At 41.1% G+C, this 21,920-nt stretch overlaps 1 protein-coding gene across 2 annotated transcripts in view; it reads left to right on the forward strand.

Annotated features, from left to right (window-relative positions):
• The window catches only part of BBS9 (Bardet-Biedl syndrome 9), a 281,323-nt gene that overhangs the window by 66,393 nt on the left and 193,010 nt on the right, over positions 1-21,920 (forward strand). For both annotated transcript variants that reach the window (XM_066627037.1, XM_066627038.1), the window contains exon 18: positions 314-466. In XM_066627037.1, coding sequence (XP_066483134.1) covers positions 314-466 — 153 coding nt within the window. The remainder of the gene's footprint in view (positions 1-313; positions 467-21,920) is intronic.

The raw sequence follows: 21,920 nt of genomic DNA on the forward strand, positions 1-21,920 counted from the left end.
CACTCCTGTCATGAAATCCCATGTTAAGATTATCTTGCATTACTGTAGATTATCTTGGCTGTCAACAATTATTTTCAATTTTGGTAATGGCTGCCATTATTCTAACTTGTTAGTAGATCTCATGATGAGTGTAAAATTACCATCTTCTCAAATGGCCCACATGACCATAGTAAAACATTATGTGAATTAATGCAGTAAAGCTTTAAAAATGTGGTCGTTGTCCAGCGGTTCGTTGTAAATGTGTGATGAAACAATATTTTCCCTATTCTGGAATAATTTTAACTCTATCCTTAATTTTTTTTCTGAATTATAGTTGTGCTCAAATGCTGCAAAATATGAGCAACTATTATCTGAAAGAGCCATACAGTTTAGAGCTATTGAACGACGTCTGCTGGCACGATTTAAAGATAAAACCCCAGCTCCTCTTCAACATCTGGACACCTTGTTAGAAGGAACTTACAGACAGGTCAGTACAGTTGGGCTATGAGCTTGTCTCTTTAATGTTTCCCCTCGCTCTAAACACACAGTTTTAAAATACATAAGCTATATCTTCCTGGTTACATTTACCATTCGAGAGATCATGGAACAGTAATTTGTTTAACCTAATATTCCCTGCAACTTTCCAGATGATCTGCAAATGGTTTTTATTCGATCTTCAGATACAGAATTGCTACTCAGAGGTATTTCAAACTTTGACAGTGCATCATTCTTTCCAAGCTGGAAAAGTTATGTGAAAATATTTTATAGTTCAGAGCTCATGTAAACATTTATGGTATACTGTAAACTGATGGAATGATTTAACTGATGTAACATCCACAACAAAATAATCGGAGACCAACTGTCTCCTATTGCAAATATATTTACATCCTGAGTGTTTCAAAGGCAATTGCTGGAGTAATTGAAAGCAAACCAACTGGTCTTCTGCTGCACAAGTCTGCAGTTTGAGTTTCTCCCTCAGCCTTGTATTGTTCCAAATCATTGTTTCCGGTTAGCTTCCAGTTAGCTTCCTCCCAAAGAATTTTGCGGTGACATTTTTACCTTCAGTAGAGAGCCTTGTGCTGTCCTAATCCACAACTTGTTTTGCATGCCAGCATCAGACACACTGAAAGCTTCAAAAGCATTTGAACTCCTTTTTTGTGGATGACAATGACTTCTTGGGTGTGGTTCAATTTCTAGTCTTACAAATCTTTTGTATTTTAGAATTATAATTTTTTTGACAATGTGTTATAGATGACTGAGATTTATTGGTTAATTTACAGTATTGTGTTAGTAGGCTTTTACTAGTAAATTATGAAAATAAGACTGAATTTTGGTCATCAGCTATAGATGTATAATGGCCTGCCATTTAATCTGGTGTGGACTCATATGTCACTTATGGGGTACTGTCTGGTGGCAACTAGGACAGCTAAGTCCTATTCTTCTTCTAGCAAACCATCAGCTCTGCCAAACCAAGCAACCAAGGGGGAGCCTTGCATACATGTAGGAGAGCTATAGAGGCTTGAGCTGATGTTCAAAGTGTCTTATGAAATGTTCACTTGTCAGAGGCAAAATAAAGATATTTGACCAAGTAATGCAGAGAAGTGACAGACAGGTAGGGAAGTATCCTGAAAAACAGACTTGAGGCATAATACAAAAGTGTAGTGGCAAGTCATTATGATGAAAAGCACCTTTTCAGATATATCGTTTCCTTGATAGCCTTTAGTTTGTGGTCTGTCTAAAGTGTCTTCTGACTCTATAAGGTTCAGAAGCTCTTACCAGGGCCAGTCTAGCCATGAGGCTGATTTGAAGCAGCCTCTTTGAGCAGGAAGTGGAGTAATGAACTGATGTAGGTTGTTCCTCACTCCATATCTGGCCTACCACCCCCTCCAATCCAGTGCTGGCAGAGCTGCTTTGATGAAGATTTGAGGATCCTTCTTTTGCTTGCTGAGAGTGGACAGAAAGAGGATCAGGGCAGAGACAATCTGCATGTCGCTCTTCATCTTCTCACATTTTGTTCTTCTAACTGGAGGTGGGAAAATTTATTCTTACCTCCTAGGAATCCTTACTAGTCAGCAACCCACCCCCAGGCCTGCGGTTGTTAAGCAGTGTCTTTTTGGCCAAGGGAAATGTTCAGCTATTTAGTCCAGAAAAGAATGTGTAGGTATGTGCAAGCTCTTGGTTTTAGAGACAAGCTGCCTCTGATTGCCAGAAGCAGAGGAGGGCACCAGGATGCAGGTTGTGCCTGTTGTCTTGTGTGCTCCCTGGGGCATTTGGTGGGCCACTGTGAGATACAGGAAGCTGGACTTAGATGGGCCTTTGGCCTGATCCAGGGAGACTCTTATTATGTTCTTAATGCTGTTCCTCATGAATTATGAGTATCCAAAAGTTTAGAACACTTCTAGATTTTCAAATCTATGGATGAGGCATCTTTTTAAACTGACTTTCATGAATCTTTTCCTTTTGCATCTGTGTCCTGTAACACCTAGTTCAGTGTTCTCACGCATTTAACACTGGGAGCCACTTTTTAGAATAAGAATCTGTCAGGACCCACCGGAAGTGGTGTCATGACTGGAAGTGACATCATCAAGCAGGAAAATTTTTAACAATCCTAGGCTGCAATCCTGCCCACACTACCCAGGAGTAAGTCCTATTTACTATCATTGTAAAAACAATATGCATAGTAGCATAGTTGAAAGTCTGTAACATTTCCCCAAGTGCAGTCACATACCATGAGAGCTACAAGTCTAATATATTAAAAATTAAATATTGAAATGAATGGGGTCCCGCCTGAAATTGGCTCACAACGCACCTAGTGGGTCCCAAACCACAGTTTGAGAAACACTGACCTAGTTAAATGTTCTATTGCTCTGATTTAATGACAGTTCAAAAATTTTGTGCCTTAACTTTCTTTTGTGTTACTGATTTTTCAGGGAAGCAGATGCTTCTTGGCTAGCTTCTTCTGCTCTCTGTTGCCTGGTAATCCTAGACCCTAAAGCATAAAGAGAAAGTCTTGTTGCTTCTGCATCAAGATCTGTTAGTTCTTGAATCTGGCCTAGTTCTCTGCTTGATCTGATCAGTCTGTGACTGAATGTGGCTCATCTTGACCCAGAATTTTGCTTGTCTTTTCTCTGCTGCCTGCAACTACAACCTTTTCCTTTCTTTCCTCAGGCAGGAGGAACCTTTTCAGGTGGGGAAAGTGACATAATACTTTGGAAAAGAGATTTGCTAGCAAAACAGTAAACGTTTCCAGATTCTGTTGTGCACGGCCCTGATTTGTCTTTTCTAACCTGAAGAAGTGACTGTTAGCTGGGAAAAGGGAGATGCTAACAGTATTAAGATAAGATAGGACTCTAAGTCGAGTCTTAAATGAGATGATTAGCTAGGCAGAAACCAGATATCATCAGGAAACACTTCTAGGCCTGATCAGAGAAAATCAGCAGGCTATTCTGGATATATTCTAAGAGTGGGCATATCCTAAGAAGTCTTGACTCAAGTCCTGGCTGGTTTTGATGCAGAAGTCAAAATGTTCTCTCTTTGTGCTTCAGGGTCTAGGATTATCAGGCCATTCAGAGGAGGAGGAGTGTCACCTGGACCCAGCCCAGGTGGCCAGGAGTTCCCTGGGAGCAGGGGTCTCCTCTGGAGTCAAGGCCTACTCGGGAGTAAGCCCCCAGTGTCAGCAGGACACCTACATGGGAGTAGGGACAGGGAACAGCTGGGAGCAGGAAGACATGTGGGCAGGAAGGGTGGGGCAAGGCCGACCTGAGGTAAGCCTCATAAGGGAGCTAGAGAGGGAGGAGAGAGGTCACTCCTCGCTGGAGGGGTGGAAGGCCAGAGGGAAGCCAGAGGGAAAGGGTGACCTCGGCCAAGGGGAAAGGAGAGAGGCCTCCATAGGGAGGGGGCTGTGGTCAGCTCTAGAGAGAGGAGGCTGGGGCAGAAACCTCCCTGACCCAGGGCCTGCCCAGACCCAGAGGGCGTACCCTGGAGAAACATGGTTGTCGAGACGGGTGCTTGGCGCCAACTACAACCCAGGGGGACTAACTGACAAGGGAGCCAGCACCAAGGTACCGTGGGCCCTCTCAAGGCCAGCCAGCCTGTCCCCGGCCAGCCGTGGCAGTGCTCTCCAGAACCCGGGTGCAGGGCCGAGGGACTTGGGCTGGGAGGCCTGGACTACAATCTCCAAAGTGCCGGAAGGACCGGGGCCTGAGCTGCTCCAACAACGATGACACCAGTCAGTCTAGACTGAGGTGGGCCGTGAAGTAACGAGCCACATGAATGTAAAGAGGTTGATTCAATTAAACTGTCTGTGTAAAGCTGCCATACCTGCTTCATTAATTCACCGCCGACCACTGCGCCTCGACTGGGTAAGCTCCTCGCGCTCGGTACCGACCCCAGGGCAGGGGCCTCCTCCTGCCATGGACGTTACGAAGAGCTAGTCAAACAGGATGGTTATGAGTTGTTTTGATTGATTGTGGACTGCCTTGTAGACTTTTTGGGGTCAGAAAGTTGGGATATAAACCTTCAAAATAACAAGGGAAGGGCACCAGGCAGTACCAGAAAATAAAAGTCTCAAAAAGAGTGTCAAGACTCAAAATCAATCTGGATAGGAAAATTTACTTTAGCAGATTAAGTGAGCAATCCTAACTACGCCCACAGCTGGCGCATGTCCCTTGCACCAGCCTGGGAGGGTCACAAATGTGTCGTGAAGCAAGTTTGCGTCGTCTTAGGAGAAAGCTGCACCAGTGCACGGAGGTGCGCTGGCCTGCAGAGGCCAGATGTAGCCTCTGTGATGGCAAAGGAAGGTAAGTCTGCGCTGGCCAAGCTTGGCCAGTGTGGGGGCATGGGGAGGGCAGGAAGGAGGCATTTCAGGGCGGGGGGATGGCGAGCGATGGGCAGGCGTGTGGGTGGGGAGTGGGAGGCAGGACCAGGATCCGCCATAACTGCAGGCTCCTAACTCCATTCCTGGGTAGCATGCAGCAGCTCCAGGCTGCTCAATTATGCTTGGATCCGAGTAGACCCATTGGGGCTGCTGCGGCTCTAACTGGGGTAAGGGGAATTTTTTTCACCTTGCTTCAGGTCGAGTGTCAGCCACCTCGAAACTTGCACTGAATACCGTGCAATCCTGTTGGCCTGCCTGTTGCAGCACAAATTAGGATTGTGCTGTAAGGATAATAACAAAACTCAATATGTTTCATTGAAATGTTCCTTGGGGTCAATGGGACATTTTCTTCAAAGATGACTCTTTTAGAATCTTTACTAAAGGATCAAAACCAGCAGCACAAATGCATTTGCTCCTTGGTGTCCTTCCAGAGGTACAGTCCTTTCTGCTTGACAGCATGTATGGAATGTGTACAATCTGTTCCACAGCATTGCAGGCTGCTTAACCAAAAGCTTCCTTTATGTACTGGAGAAAAGACATTTCAATTTCATCGCGCAAGTAGGGACTAGTGAATTTTGGCTGATTCTTATTAGCTATATGTAGAGGTGTTTATTTCCAGTAAGATAGGATTACAGCCTAAGAGTGTAGTCCTAACTTGCATTGGAAGCAGGCGGGCCAGTGGGCCTGTGCTGCATCCAGTGCAAGTTTGGGACCAAAAGCAACACAGCCTGAGGCAAGGAGAAATGTTTCCCCTTACCCCGTGTCACGCTGCAGTGATGCCAATGGGTTTACTCGGATCTGCGCCACCTGATGAGGTGGCGCAGATCTAAGCAACCTGGGAATGACCTGGGGGTCAGGATCCAGCATAACTGCAGGATCCTGGACCTGCCTCCCACTCCCCACCTGCCCACCCCTAGGAATGCCTCCTGCCCACTGTCCCTGCCCTGAAACGCCACCCTCCAGCCTCTTCCCTGCCCTTTCCACCCCCCAGACCCCTTCGTGACCAGGTTCAGCCAAAGCAATCACCCTCTCCCAGGGGCCTGCAACGGCATGGAGAGGCTGGTGTATGTCTGTGTGCTGGGTGCTGTGTGCTTTACGGCACTTTTGCGACACTCCAGGCTGGCACAAGAGACTTGCATCAGCCCAAGTTCGTTCTAGGATTGTGCCTTAAGTCTTACTGAACACAATGGGCTTCTGAGTAAACTAAATGACACTGTTTTCCAACACCTCTAACCATGTGTATTAGCCATATGTTGATTTACCCCTACATTTAGTATTAGCCATAGAATATATTGATTTACACTAGATGTGCACCCTGCTAACTGGACAGAGAGGCACTTTTTCAGTTAATGCTTCTCTTATATTTAGCAAGGGGTGAATAACTGTCCCTCTTCACTTCAGCATAGTATCTTTTCTAGTGGCTGTTTTACTGGTGGTGTTCTGCATTTTTAAAAATTTTGAGCTCCTTTTGGTACAGGGATCCATTTAGGTATTTGATTTTGTATGTGAATCGCTTTATGGACTTTTTTTGGTTGAAAAGTGGTATTTAAATATTCTTAATAATAATACTATAGTAGTAGTTGGAGTGTTTCTCTAGCAGCAAACTGTTTCTATTAGTTACTATACAATTCATGCAGAAATGTAAAGTATTTTAATACAGAAGATGGATGTGGGGCCCACCAAGGCATTCCCTTGTTCCACTTACTTTTGGGCAGTCATCTGCGCTCTCAAATGGTGCTGAGTGAGATGGAAGAAGGAACACAATGCTCACTCTGTGACTACCACTAGATACAAGGATCATGAGAAATGTGTTCCATCTTTCAGCTCATTCAGTGCTGCTGTTCAGTAAGGTGGCAGTATAAAAATAAAGAGCACATAAACACATAACTGTTGTCTTCTTGAAACAATCTGCAAATTATCTGGCAGTCTCAGCGTCTGTGAGGCACCAAGATGAGGGCATAACTTAATCACTTTGATTGTATTATTAAGCAAAGGATTTTGCCAAAAAGAATGCTTGGAAAATGTGCACAGAATTGGATGAGTTTCAATAGTTAATTGTAATATGTTTTTGAATAAAGATGCCAAATGTTTGCAGAAGAAATAATCTAATTCAATACATACATAATGACAACCTGATAGAGCTCTCCATCTGATATTAATTGTGTCTGATTTGTACCAAGTTTAGTTGTAATACACATAAAAGTTGGTATAGACCTTTTGAGACTTAGAAGCTGCCTTAAAGTTTCAGTAGTCCTACTTATGTATGAACCATTTTTGTAGCTGTGCTAATGATTAAAAATCGTAACCAGCATCATGAGCAATGCCTTTTAATTACTTATACCTAAATATGTTCAGATAGGTTTGAATAGTCTGTCCAAAAATCAAATGGTGCATTAATCATAGGAAACACAGAAATGTATAGAGCAGCTCTTGTCGCCTGTAATATTTTTAATGTAAGCATCTTTATATACAAATATGAACACTGTGTTTATTTGAAATATTTTGATCTCACCTTTTGGTTCCACTTAAGGGACCCTCCCTCTTCCAAGGCAGCAGACAAGAAGACTTGGAGAAAAAAATCAATAGTAAAAAGCATAAAAACCATGGCTGGCCCAATCCTTCTTACCTAAAGCAGCACAACAATTTGCAAACAGCCTTGTGTTACACTGTAACCTTGACACTCTAATGGTGCCTGGGTGCACACATGTGCCTTTCCTTTCCACCAGTGGGGTCACTAGATGGATGTGGGGGGTGCGGTTCGCACCGGATGACACGCACAGGGGGGTGATGCGCACTTGGGGGGGTGACACGGTAAAATTGTGGTGGTTAGGACTAACCCCATCTTATTATATACCGTTGGATGCGGAATTTTGAGCAGAATGCAATGCAAAAAACCAGAGTGAAATATCTCCTTTCTATCAAACGTTATGGCCAAAAAACCAGAGAACAAAAAATGTATGGCTCTATGGAAAGTGAAAGTGAGCCGTATTGCGCATTTACTCGTGAGTAGGCGAACTTGCCTTCATCTGTCGGAAAGGGCAGGCTGAGAGGAATCCAATGACACTAGAATGGTTCTGATCCAATGGATGTAGCCCCCAAAAACACCTGAGAAGGAAGTCCCTACCTCCAAGCAGATGAATGTATTGAGCCCTATGGAAAGCAAAACTAAGCCTCACAGTCGCGTTTACTCATGAGTAAGCAAGCGTACCTTGGCTGGTGTGAAAGATCAGGTGAAGGAGAGTGCAAGGCTACCAGAATGGTCCTGATCTGATGGGACTGGAGCTCAACAAATGCTCCAGAAGCCTCCCCCCCAACTAAAAAAGATCAAAACTAAGGCTTCAGCTGATAAGGTGAACTTTTTTGAGACTTGCAGAGCCAGGTGGATCCTGACAGTGATCTGGTTTAAACAGAAGTTATTAAATTGAACTGGGCACTGGGTAGGGCTGAAAACCTTACTGATTTCAGAGGGGGAATGTTATTGCAGGCAGGCTACAAAAAAATTCACTTGGTGGACCAGGTCTGGCTTCTACTTATTTAATTATTTGTTTTATTTTAATTATTTATACTTATTTATTTTAATTTGCCTGATGATGTCACTTCCACCATGACCTCACTTTTGGTGGCTCTTGGACAGACTGTCTTTCTAAAAAGTGGGTCCCAGTGCTAAAAGTTTGAGTACTGCTGCAATAAGGTGTTAGTAAGTTAGTAAGTGGAGGGGGTGAGTGTGTGTGTGACACCACTAGTGACCAAAATCACTAAAATCACAGTTTGTAGGAATAATACCATCATGTTATATATCAATCAATGCATAATTTCATGCAGAATGTGTTCTATCAAAAGGTACAGCCAAAAAACCAGTGGGAGCGGAGTGATGGTACAACACCACGCCTACCACCTGGGGTGTTGCCCCGGCCACTGCGGGGGGGGGGTGACATGCTGGAATCCCGCACCGGGTCACATGAACCCTAGTGACACCACTGCTTACCACTCACTACTCTTACTGCTCATTAGCACTGTCTCCACTCCACAAATTCATAAAGACACAGGGGAGTGGTAGAGAAAGAGTATTAAGTGCATTTAAGTTTCATGTATCCTCAGGTACCCAGTTCAGTTATTGACTGGAAGGACAGTTTTTCTTAAGTAATTCTTCCACCTGGAGATTCCAGCTTAAAGAATGATATCACTTGGTTCTGTTTCAGGAGGGCATTCAAGCAGTAGCATTTACACTAACAAGCAGGATAGCCAATCTTGCTTCCTTTTATAGGATGCCAACAGATGGAGCTGAATTGTGTTCTAGTCATCAGCTTTAGAGATTTGTCTTCGAATGGAAATTGGTATAATGTGCCAGCTTGATTGGTTTAATTTCACAAATAGGTCTTGTATTGGCAATGCAGTGTCTTGAAAGAAAGAAATCTTTGTCATCTTTTAGCAGACAATGTTGCTGGTGTTCTTTATTAGACACGAAAAAATACTACGCGTAGGATTGCAATGCAGTCTTTTCTTGTAGAATGAGAGAGCATCTTTAAAACATTATTTCCTTTGTATAATTCTTCTGTATAAAAAAGTGCCATGTTTATTTTTCAGAACTGATATAAAGTACATGACTATTAACACCAACAGTAATAGAAAAATTGTTGTGAATCTTCACTATCTTTACATAACAATATCCACCTATAGCAGTGGTTCTCAAACTCTCTGGGAGAGTTTGAGAGCCACTAAGTTCTTGGTGGGTGGGAGGGGGGAAGCAGCAGGGGTGGGGGAAGGCAGCGGTGCGATCCCCAGGTGCAGGGATGGTTGCACCAGCTCACAGCTAAAGCGTGTTGTCAGATACGTTTGCGGGTATTACCTCTGGCTCAGCACTGGAGCTGGCCCAACGCAAACCAGCATGAGATAGTACCAGACTGAGACTGGCGATCTGCTGCCCGGCGGGCACCTGGTGGCAGAGAGGTAAGTCGAGGTGTGGGGGGAGATGGTGGGAAGGTGTTCCAGGGCGGGTGGAGGGCGGGGGAAAGTGTGGCGGGGTAGGGAATGGGGTGGGAGGAAACAGGACTGGTGGAACTCATCTCATGGCCCAACACAAGGCTTCATGATTCTGTGCTAAAGAGCTGCCGCAGAGTCAAGTAGCCCCATAGCGGGATTGCTTTCCTTATGCGGGAGAAGAGGATGAATGTTCCCTTCTCCTAAGCAGCTACCTGGTACGCGCAGGATACTGTGGTAGCCATTTTTGGTGTTGTGGCAGCCCCCACACTGGGCAGCTCAGGATTGGGCTGTCACTCAGGATAAGGGGAAATAAATCCCCTTTTCCAAAGGAGACTTCCAGCCACCTCCTGAGCTGCATTGGATCTAGCACTGGCCATGCAGCCTGGTTGCACCAGCCCACCTTAGGACTGGCTGCGAGTTGTTCAAATAGGTATTGAAACATGTGTGCTTAGGGGGAATTTAAAAAAAACACAAACTAACTGCTTCCTGTTAGCATTGATCTAGTTTTTTCAAGCATTCAGGCTGCTGGCAGCCTGCCTGTGTTGATATAATGCTTGGTTGAATGCTTATAGCATTTTACTATATAATGATTTAATGCTTTTAGTTATGTAAGTATATAATGTTTGTATGCTTATAGTGACTTGTACAAGGAAGAATATTTCTTCCCAATAAGGCTTTCAGCAACATTAATGGATGTGGGGGAGTGGCGTGCTCCCGGATCCTCAGATAATGGAATCCATGTATACCAGATCCACAGATACAGGGGGGCTGCCTGTATATTAATTTGCATTTAAGGTGTCTTCATTGTCATTGAGCAATGCTATCAAACAGCATTTTGTAAATTGCTCAAGAGTAGTTATTTTTTTTTTCTTATTCAGAGTTACTTTGTGGTTTCATTATTGGTTATACCTTTTGAACTCTACAGTTTTCTAAAACGCTGAAGAATGTTTGAATTTGATCTCTGAATGTGTGTGTGTTTACAGCTTTTAAACTTAACAATATTCAGCTGAAAAAAAATTTACAAGCATTCCTTAATGTGTTGCTACTTATTTTATTTTCTGGAATATTTGACCAAAATGTTTCAAAACATTTCAGTAGCACTGGCATATATGCTCGCTTTGTGGTTCACTCAAAAGCCGGAAAAATACTTTCTTTGCTTGCCAGTTTATCCTTTATTTTGTCCAGCAAATAGTCCAAATGTCTGAGAGAAGCAGTCTGAACAGAATCTTATCATTTGATTGATTTTTTTTTCCTTTAGAAAACCCTTGGTTCTCTTTGGTTTAGTCTCTGAAAATTGATGTTTTCAGTAATAATTTGATCGTGCTCAACATTTTTAGCCTTTTTCACAATAGCATGGCTGTAACCACTGCAGCAAGTGGTTCATTCTACGTATGTATGTTACAGCTTTCTGAAACTTCTCTATATTTTACTTTCCAAGACAAATATGTGAATCAAAAAATCTGTTAAAGAAACCTTTATTATTCTTTGTAAAAGAAAGTAAATTACATTTCCTGAAAAGTCTCATAAAAGGATTTAAGTAGATTAAAAAGTATCATTTTATGTTTATTTGTCTAAACAGTAGAACTAAAACATGATTTTAGCACATATTAGTAAATGTTTCAGAGTATGCACACTGGGACAAATTCCAGCATACAACTTTGAGCTGGAGGAGTTTTCATCATTGTTTCTAGAAGATTGCCAGATCAACTCTGTCACATTTTTATTGAGCTGGTGGGACTGCACCAATATGAATGGATGGATTTGTTCTTCTTTAGAATATAGCAACTCTTGTTTTGGTTGCAGTAGGATGAGAAAATCAATAGTCTCCCTCCAGAAAGCTTCTTTATTACTTAATGGAGTTCCAGATTATTCATAATGAAATGAAAAAGTCAGTGTATTCAAACCTATGCATCTTAAGTTAATTAAAAATATTAATTTTATTTTCAAATGCCCTGAAACTGCCAAATGTGTTACTGAAGAATAATTGTGGCAAAGACATTATTGTATACACCTCATTTAGCAGAATTATCTATGTACCTTAAGCTACGTAGTTTGAAATTTTCTAATAGTGACAAAGGAGTGCAGTGGTTCATGTCATAATGACATAGAATTGGATTTTCTTTGGAATATCCATATTTGAGATGTTTGTTAGAGATGGCATAATTACTTCCAGCAGAGTGCAGCAGAAGACAATAAATATTACAAAATATCTCAGTTCCTTCTGAAACCTATACAACAAGAAATTGCTTAAAAGAAATGTGTGACATAAACTGTAAAAGACAAATGCCACAAGCAGAGTCAGAACAGTGAAGTTCAAATAAAAATTCATTGTTGAATCTTAAGTCTCAAAATTTATCCAGAGCCACTGCGGTTACCAGAATATCAGGACCATAACCAAAATAATATGCTTAATTCTAGATAATAAGACTAGATAATACTAGTCTTCATGAGCTTTTCATTTTATTGGTGATTGTGATTTAGCATTATACCTTACAGCATTGAAAGCCCAATCCTATTCCTTTCACTGCCTGTCGATGCAGCAGGACCAAAATGGTGACTGCTACATCCTATGATGGTAGGGCAGTCTAGGAGATTTTGTTCCCTTACCTCAGCAGTCTTCAAACAGTGGCCGTGGTGCACCAGGATTATAGTTTTGGGTGAGGCGGTGGCAACGTCTTACTGTTCAACCCCACAGCCACCATTTTTCAAGCCCAGTCTGCACAGAGCTTTATGCTGGACGGCAGCTTCCATTGCATGTTGCCTTGGAAGGCTCTGTGCCCTTGGATTCCAAGGGAAGCAACTGTCTGGCATGAGTCTCTGTGATGATCAGATACATCAAACAGTGGCTGCAGGGGAGGGGGGTACGGATAGTAAGGCTTCACTACTGCATTGTCATGTCCAGAACAGTAGTCTCAGCGAGCTGAATCTGGCACATGGGCCAGAGTTTGGAGGCTCCTGCCTTACTCTGAGGTAAGCCTCCACAGTGCAGGTGGGTAAACTCGAACCTACAACAGTTATTTGATGTTGCAGGTCTGTGTTGACCTGTGCTGCAGAATCGGCCCCGGAAAGAGGGATAGAATATTGGTCGTACTGGTGCTGCTGATCCTGCCACCCTCCCAAGACCCAGTCCACCCTTCACCCAATGCATCATCACCCCCACCCTGTTTCACCCCTGCATCAGCCAGTTCCCCACAGTAAGTATAGGATTGGGCTGTAAGATCTTAAGTGAATAGATAAGTAGTTTATGTGATCAGTGCAATCAAATGTGTATAGATAAAGGGTGCAATCCTAAAGCATCCTTTAGGAGGGTAGCAAATGTGCTGTAAAGCACGTTTGCTTCTCCTCAGGAGCAAGCTGTGCCAGCACACGTAGGTATGCTGAATCATGGAGGCTGCATCCAGCCTCTGCACTGGCTTGCTCAGGTAGGTTGTGTCGGCCAAGTTCAGCAGACGCAGGGGTCTGGGGAGGGCGGGGAGGAAGTGGGAGGGAGGCGTTCTGGGGCGGGGGGAGGGCAGGGGCAGTCCCAGGGGTGGGCAGGTGGGGACTGGGATGCGGGACCTTGACCCAGCTGTTATACTGGATCCCAACTCTGTTCCCTGAGCAGCATGGAGTGGCTGCAAGCTGTTCCGCTCTCCTCAGACTTATGCCACCTCTGGAGGTGGCGCAAGTTCAAGGAGACCCTTTCGGGCCGCAGTGGCTTACCTGGGGGTAAGGGGAAGAGTTTCCCTTGCCTCCGGCTGAGCCACTTGGGGCACCTATCTTGCATTGGAGATAGTGTAGGCCCCTTGGCCTGCCTGTTCCAGCGCAAAATAGATTTGCGCTGCATGATACGGATTCTAAGAAACTGCTCTCTGTGCCCTTTACACTACAGCTGTTGCAAGTTTTTTTAATTGATATCACCCCTTTTTTCTTGGAGTGATGGAAGCAATAAATGCCAGATCATCTTATTGGGACATGGGACTTTGGACATTGGGACATGGAACTTCAGGGACATGGCTAGACTTAAAAGGAAAACCTGTTTTAAAGTGTTGAATCTCTTACCATGATTTCATTTTCAGAAAGATATGTTTCAAGCATTTTTTCTTCATGTAATTAGGCAAGAATGAAGTATGCATACTATAAGTGGTGTTACAGCAGCTCCATTAGTGAGTTTGATTAAAATCAAAGGGTGTGTAATTAATCAAAGAATGAAACCCATGAAAAGGAATATAAGAATTATATGTAAATTTATAACATTTACTACAACATAATGCTAACTATTAAATCGTGACTGTTGCCCTCTTCTCTTTTTATGTGACAAAAATTTTTATATGGTTATATGTCTCTAATAGTAGATATTCCACTGATTCAATTGAAGCATTACCATTTTACAATAGATAAGAATATGGCTTCCCCTGTAAGTGTGACATTGCTAATCTTCCCAATTTTAGGAGAGATGTAAAACCAGTTCTGTACAGAGGCTTTTCTTGTAGTGCAGCTATTTTGGATTTATAAATATCTTCTTCTAGAGTTTTATCTTTCATAAGAAGTCTACCTTGAAAATATAATTTTCAATATAGCTTACTCATCCAACCCTTAGAGAGGTAAACTACTAAATAATTTATATCCTAAGAATCTTAACACTAAAAATTAGGTCTAAAAGTCCTTAGAGATGTAGCATATCAGTTGGAAATTCATTTTGCCTTTGATCACAAAACTGAATTGTTTTCTTGCAGAGTCCTGACTTGGAAGATAAATAAAGCTGATATTCTATGTCCAAGCATTCAATTTGTGGAAGGGGCTCTCACATCATTAACGTTGAACTCAGAACTATTGCTTTTGTGTTGTGTTCCCAAAGGGCTTATGTGCACATTCAGCCTGACCTAAAGATCTTTAGACGTGGGAGTTCTGATGCAGTTGCTAAAGCAACTTCACTTCAGTACTGGAGATAGCTTTTTGTATGTAATCTTCATTAAGCAAATGGAACAACCTCCAACACTTGAAACCATTAGGGAAGCCCACTCATTACAATCCCTATGGATGCATCAGTGTGTACACAAAGCTTTAGATCAGAGCCATATTTTATCTCTTGCTGTGTCAAGGCAAAACTGCTGCATTTTTTCTCTAGGTAGATCTAACGAAGTGGACAATGATAATTCATTCAGGAATCTGCCATGGTAATTTTATTTGAGTCATAAGTAACATCATGACAGATGACAGCCATTACAACAGAACATGGAGATCCAAAATATCATAGCTGGAATCCAAAGAAGCACAGCAAAGGGCTTGGACATGTGATTTTGGTATTCTTTTCCTCTTAATGGAAGCCCTCAAGCTATCTTACACATTACCTTTAATAGTCTTATCAGTTTCAAAAGAGATGGACCATATGTCAAGGCAGTTAACTGTTCAAGCAATTCAAGCCCAGAGTCCCTTGGGCTTGCAGAACTAGTTGTATAACTCATTGTAGTATACTATCCAATGTATCTTAATATTAATTTTGTTTCTACTCTTTGTAGAAAACAGTAGCTCATTTTCTAATAGCTTGGAAATTTGAGAAAAGATATCTAATAGTAATAATAATAATTCGGTATTTATATACCGCCTTTCTGGTCATCGGATTACTCCTCTGATTTTATTCAAGGCGGTTTAGATAGGCAGGCATTTCTAAGTCCCTCAAGGGGATTCTTACAATCATAAAGGTTCTCTTTCAAGAACCAACAACATTTCAGAATGGATCTTCCTGGTTTGGTCTCACTTCTGGCCTCCAGTTCTCCCACGCAGGCTGGCAAGCAGCTCCATCTCTCACATGGAGGACAGCCAAGACGCTTCTTGCTCACACCAAGAGCAGGTGGAATCACTCAGCTCGGCTTTGTTAGCTGCTTCAAGGTCTCGCCATTCTCAGCCATTTAGGGAGCTGCCGGTATCCTTGAACTGGCGACCTTCTGATGTTATCTTTGGGCTAACGGAAGCTCTACCCTCTAGACCAGACCTCCTGCCCATGTACATATCTACATATACATGCAAGGCAAAGAGATTAACTAGAACTAAGGAACATGATTTCCCAAATGAAATCTTTCTTTGCAATGACTGAATCCTGAAACCTTCATAAAGAGATAGGATGTATTTAACTTGGTGTGTACAATTCTGAATTGGTTACTTCAGAAATAGCAAGCATGCAGACTCTCAGCTGCGCTGGCTCAACTTTTAAAAGCACATATTAAACATCCTTATTAGTATTGTAAACTTCTGAGCTTTAGTTCTACTTGGTAGTATTTGATCCAGTTTTCATTTTTACAAAACTAAGAATGAAAAGTAATTATCCTGTTTATTATGAACCACAGCTTTTGTATATTTTTATTTCATCTAGGCTTTTGAACTTTTATTGTCTTGGTGGTATGTCATTTAATTGCATAGATGCACATAACTACAACTTTAGTCAAGTATAATATTTTGATGGCTTTGGCCACATAATAAACATAAATACCTAAGTTTAAAAAAATTCAAAATTGCATTCTTAGAGCAATTCAAAGATTGTCATCTTGACATTTGAATACCTGTTATCTTGTTCTTAAAGTGCACAATTCTGCTTAGTATATTACATTTAGTAAGGAAATGAAAGATTAAGATCAAAACAATTTGTATAGTTTGTCATAATATATTGTATATGGAAAAAATAACCCTGTGGTTTGTGGTATCTGACGTAATAGCAAGATATGAATATTTTGAGTTTTTTTAATAACTGTATTTTTCTCAAGAGAGTACTCAATGGTGTGTGTTTGAAATATGTCAGAAAGTTTTCCCAAAATAATTAATTTCCAGAAGAACAGCATGAGGTTTAAAAAAAGTTGTTTAGTTTCAAGCTTCATGTTTAAGCTATATTGTTTAAATCTAGGCTTCTTTGGCTCCAGCCAATGAATTTTACTGTGTTAAAGGAAAATAAAACTAACCCATTATTGTTCATTTACTCATGTGAATACATTCTTTTTTTAGAATATGTCTTTCCTAGTAAACGGAGAAACCTGAAAAAATATTATTCGCATTGTATTTTTTATTGTTTTGGAAATAGGACAAGATCTTTCCAAATTAATCCTTGACCAGGGGCAACTGAAGCTGAATCATGTGGCAAAAATGGACTCCATATGAAGTACTTTGGCTATCTTGTCCATTTATGTGGACAAAGTGGCAAAGTAACCGGCCCATTCACAGTTGGAGCTGGAACAGCCTGATAGCAATTTCTATAGTTGCAGCAGCTTTCAGAAACCCCAAAATAAAACTCAGGCACTGTAATTTTAGAAATTGTTGCCAGGTTCTTGGGCTCTGTCTATGGGTTCACTCATTACATTTTTCAGGGCACATGTATTACTATCGAAAGCCATGAATACTTTTGTCCAGCTATGGAGAGTGTTATTCATCTAAATTAATGGATCTTAACACAGTTGCAAATAACTTGTCCCAGTTATTTCAGTGGGACTTAAATTCAACCAAATCAACCTGGGTTGGAGCCATTGTGTGGAAGTGATTATCACTGTGTGATCAAGCCCTTGGAAATGGATAAAAGCATATCTTAAAAAGGAGAAAAGTAATGTGCACTATTAAATGAAACCCTTAAAGGAAAGTCTTCAGTCGAGCTGGTTACTATATGTAATACATGCATTTAAAACCTTGATTACTATTTAAATACATTTTTAGACTCAGCACTTAACAGAATCAGTAAAGAATATTTGTTTAAAAACATCCAGTATTCACAATAACAGCTTTCAGGTTGCATGAAATGTTCATAGTTTTGATAAAGAAAAAAATATTAAAATTAGGTGTTTCTGATCAGGGCGACTACATGATCTCTTGATCTTTAGCAGTATATCAAGATTCTAGTCTTTTAAAAAAATTTTTAAAGCATTTTAATTGCTGGCATTTATAGTAACAAACTCCACCTTTTTGTATAGACTGTCATATACTGTTTAATTTCAGTATAGACATTGAGTGTGTTTATATGATCATGCAGTTAACTTGAGACTGGTTAAATTAAATGTAAGAAAGAAAAGCACTGCTTAGGTGTTGGATTTCTTACTTCTCCTTTTTTTAAATCTCCAAATAAGCACTGCCAGCTCAACCATGCGGTGATTGCATCATCACTACATTGTGAAGGGTACTGGGGGCTGTGGATTCCAGGTGTGCTTCATCCTGGGTCTGCTACTGCCATGTCCTTCCGTCCCACTGCTGATAGAAAACTGCACTGATGCACTTCCTTTTTACACAAATGAGAATTAGATCACCCCCTTCCTTATCTCCTTGTTCCTTGCACAGTTTCCTTAAAGCCAGAAGTGCAGGACTTCTGGCTTTATTTACAGAGACAGCACAAACAAAAGGGCTCCCTTTACCTAAAATCACAAGTCTTGCAGTTCTGGATTTGGCAAAACTGTGCAAGAAGCATGGTAAAGAGCTTTTTCTCTTTTCTAGAGCAGCATGGCAGAGGCTGCAGCTGCAGTGTCTCTGTGGGGTGGCACTCCAGGTTGCACTGCCCCTGGAATGAGCAACCCTTAAACAATCTAGCATGCTCGTTATTACAGGTATTTAGAGTTAGTGTGAATTCACCTAAAATCTGCCCCTCCCCCTTTTTGGGGGGACAGGGAACCATGTTTTCACTTACTTTCCTATATAAACTGCTTTGTGAACTTTTTTTGAAAAAGTTTGTAGAAATATTATTAAATAAATAATTCAGACTCCATGTGTAACTGATTGGTTTGTTTAAAATAATTAACAGTTTTTGCTAGAGTGTCTGTGATTACTTTCCTTTGTAATAATGCTCGAGGGAAAACTGCCCTCAATGTTAAGGCTAAGAATTATCAAGGGTATAATTAAAGGTCCTTCTGTGTCTCAGAGTAGTCTCACTCCTTTTCATTAACTGGTCAGTATGTTGTTTTATTGTGCTTATTGTAAGTTCACAACTGGAAAAAAGTGAGGGAAAAGACCATATTTGAGTAAGAGGTGCAATAAAGGCATAACTTGTGCTACTGTTTGTTGTAAATGGTACCGAACAGACATGGGTCGAGTGACCATGACCATGATGAGGTGTTATGTAACACATTGCACTGTGGTTCTGACAAAAATTGCTCCTCCTCAAACTTTAATTAACCTTGGGAGGGAAACTTCCCTTAGTGCTATTTCAAGCTTCTTCCTAAAGCTAATAGCAGGTTTTGGGGAGTCAACTTTCATCAGGGCTACGATGCAAGAAGGAAAGGTTAAGTATACCCTCCCTGAGTACCATAGTTCCAATTCTGATGAGTGTCACTCAGCTTCTATTTGAATTAAAACAATATCAGCAAAAGATGTAAGCATAAATGACACATTTAATATCACATAAGATTTCACCCAAAGAGAGAAACTAGAATGGCACTGGAAAAACAAGTGAACTTCTAAGACTTAAGAATTGTTTCAGAATTATTCAGAATTAATGCTCAGTTTATTTTTATTTGCTGCTTTTCTCCAGGCAGCTCAAAGCAAGTGAATCTGCCTGCCCTTGGGGTGGGAAGTGAACCTAGAGCTCTCAATGGAGTAAGGAGTGGGACCTGGGAAGACAAAGCTTCATGGACTACCCTGATTATAGATCTGTGGTTCCTCAGTCTTGCCACTTACATTTGACAAATCCAACCTCTGTCTACCTTGGCAAGTCCATGGTTTCATACTGGCAGGTTCATGAATATCTATTTGATTTTAGTGTATAGGAAAAGGAGATTAGTGATATTCATTGGGAATATGGAAATTATTAATAGGTCTTTTTAACTGGAGAGTAGAAACTTAATTTAGGTAATACTGTGTGAATGCTTTATTTTTCTTATAAGAAGACATTCTTTAGTGCTTTTCAGTTATTCTTGAAATACTGTTAAAACTGGTTATTGGTGTTTTTTACAGTTAAGAATGTAGATATGGGAAATGTTTTTCCTGTTAGTAATGTGAGTTGGAAAGCTTCTAGGTAAAGTGATCAAAAGATTCTCAGTTGGTATTAGATCCAAGCTGCAATCAATTAAAACATAACTGAAATTCTTAATAGAAGTTTTGAATTAACATGTTTTCTTTTAGTTAATTCATTGAATTAGCATGTATAAATTGACATACTCTATTTCAGCTGGCTTGGAAACTGAGTGAGTGATTGCAAAGAAATGCTTTGTTGCTTGATGGACTAATTTCTTTTTTTTAGAAAAAAATCATGTTTTTCATGGGATTATTGAATCTAGAAATGCATTGTTATTAAAGTGATTGTTGAAAAATCAGGTAAAGTTAAAAACTGTTCTTTAGTTTTGAAATATCATTTAATTCACCCTTCTGTTCTCTGACTGAAATCTGGTTTAGAGGACCTGCACAGAATAATGAGTTGTGCTTTCCCTCTTGAGTCTAAAATTACAAGCAAAATTGCTAAAATTTTAGTGCAATCTTTCCTCATAATTATTCGTGGGTGTTTTAAGTAACGTACAGGGCTTGTAGTGCATGGTTTAAAGTTTTATATAAGCAGTTTGAACATATGAATGCTTATCTGAACCTGCCTAATTCAAAACACTTTGAAATTTGCCAAAAGTAGTTAGAAGAGATTACTTTGCTGTGGCAGATATGATGAGAGAGAAGAGTTATCCAGACTATGAAGAGATCTCACTTATGGAATACTCTTCACACTTTGATTTGGCTATTACTTTATTTATATGGTCCTCCTCAGACATTGTTCTTGGAATTATTCCCATAAGTCACTTTTCATAAATCAGCTTGAATGTCCACAGAATAGAAAAAATATCCAGATTCGGGGGCCCATCCTATCCCCTCCTAGCCCAGACCATGTAGTGCTGCTAATAGAGCATGTCCTGTGTGCTGTGGGTGGTGGTGGGGAACCAGACAGCCGAGTAGAACCAAGAAAAAATAAAAATATTTTTTATCTACTGTTCCATACTGGGTCTCCAATCGGTCTGCTCAGACCTACACCAGCCCTTTAGCTAGTGTTAGTCTGAGGAGACTCCTGAGGAGTCCAGGTTGGGAAGAGGGGACAGGATCTTGGTACGTACAGCTGCTTCTGAGATCCTCCTCCTCCTGCCCCTTTCTGCTCCTCTACTGGCCTGCTTCCCATTCTAATTGTTCCATAAGCCTCCCCTGCCACCTGTGTACTGGCAAGGACAGAGAAAGTTCAGTGATCCACTGTTACCCATGTAGATTCACATTCCTCAGTGTTTCAGTAGGACAGTCTGATGTGACTGAAGTTATATAAATCTGCAGTAGTAGTACATGTTGATAAAGGGTTGAGGGTCTTCTGCTTCTATTAATTTTGAACTGAGAAATTCAAACTTTTGCTAAAGTTAGAGAGGCTGTAAAGGGCAAGGAAGCTTCCTTCTGTAAATGGAAGTCTGCCCTAATGAGGAGAATAAAAAGGAACATAAACAATGGTAAAAGAAATTTAAGAAGGTGATATGGGAGTCCAAGAGAGACAAAATTATGCACGGGAAGGATAGAGTGGGTAGAGAGATGCTCTTTACACTCTCACATAACACCAGAACCACAGGGCATCCACTAAAATTGAGTGTTGGGAGAGTTAGGACAGACAAAAGAAAGTATTTCTTTACTCAGTGTGTGGTTGGTCTGTGGAACTCATTGCCACAGGATGTGGTGATGGCATCTGGCCTAGATGCCTTTAAAAGGGGATTGGACAAATTTCTGGAGGAAAAATCCATTATGTGTTACAAGCCATAATGTGTATGTGCAGCCTCCTGATTTTAGAAATGGGCTATATTAGAATGCCAGGTGCAAGGGAGGGCACCAGGATGAGGTTTCTTGTTATCTGGTGTGCTCCCTGGGGCATTTGGTGGGCCGCTGTGAGATACAGGAAGCTGGACTAGATGGGCCTATGGCTTGATCCAGCAGGGCTCTCATGTTCTTATCTAAGCACCTTGTATGTTGAACTGTTCAATGGTTAATGTCTTATTCCCCGAAGCACAATATTTAATTCTGCAAAAGTACGATCACGTGTAGCTTTTGGGAAAGTTATTTTAATCTCCTTTTTTAAAGAAGAAAAAATGCGATGTCAAGGAGAAAAAAAAGTTGCAATCCTTACCTGAACTGGAGGTAATAC

Source organism: Tiliqua scincoides, chromosome 5 (assembly GCF_035046505.1).
Source record: "Tiliqua scincoides isolate rTilSci1 chromosome 5, rTilSci1.hap2, whole genome shotgun sequence".
Taxonomy (NCBI): domain Eukaryota; kingdom Metazoa; phylum Chordata; class Lepidosauria; order Squamata; family Scincidae; genus Tiliqua; species Tiliqua scincoides.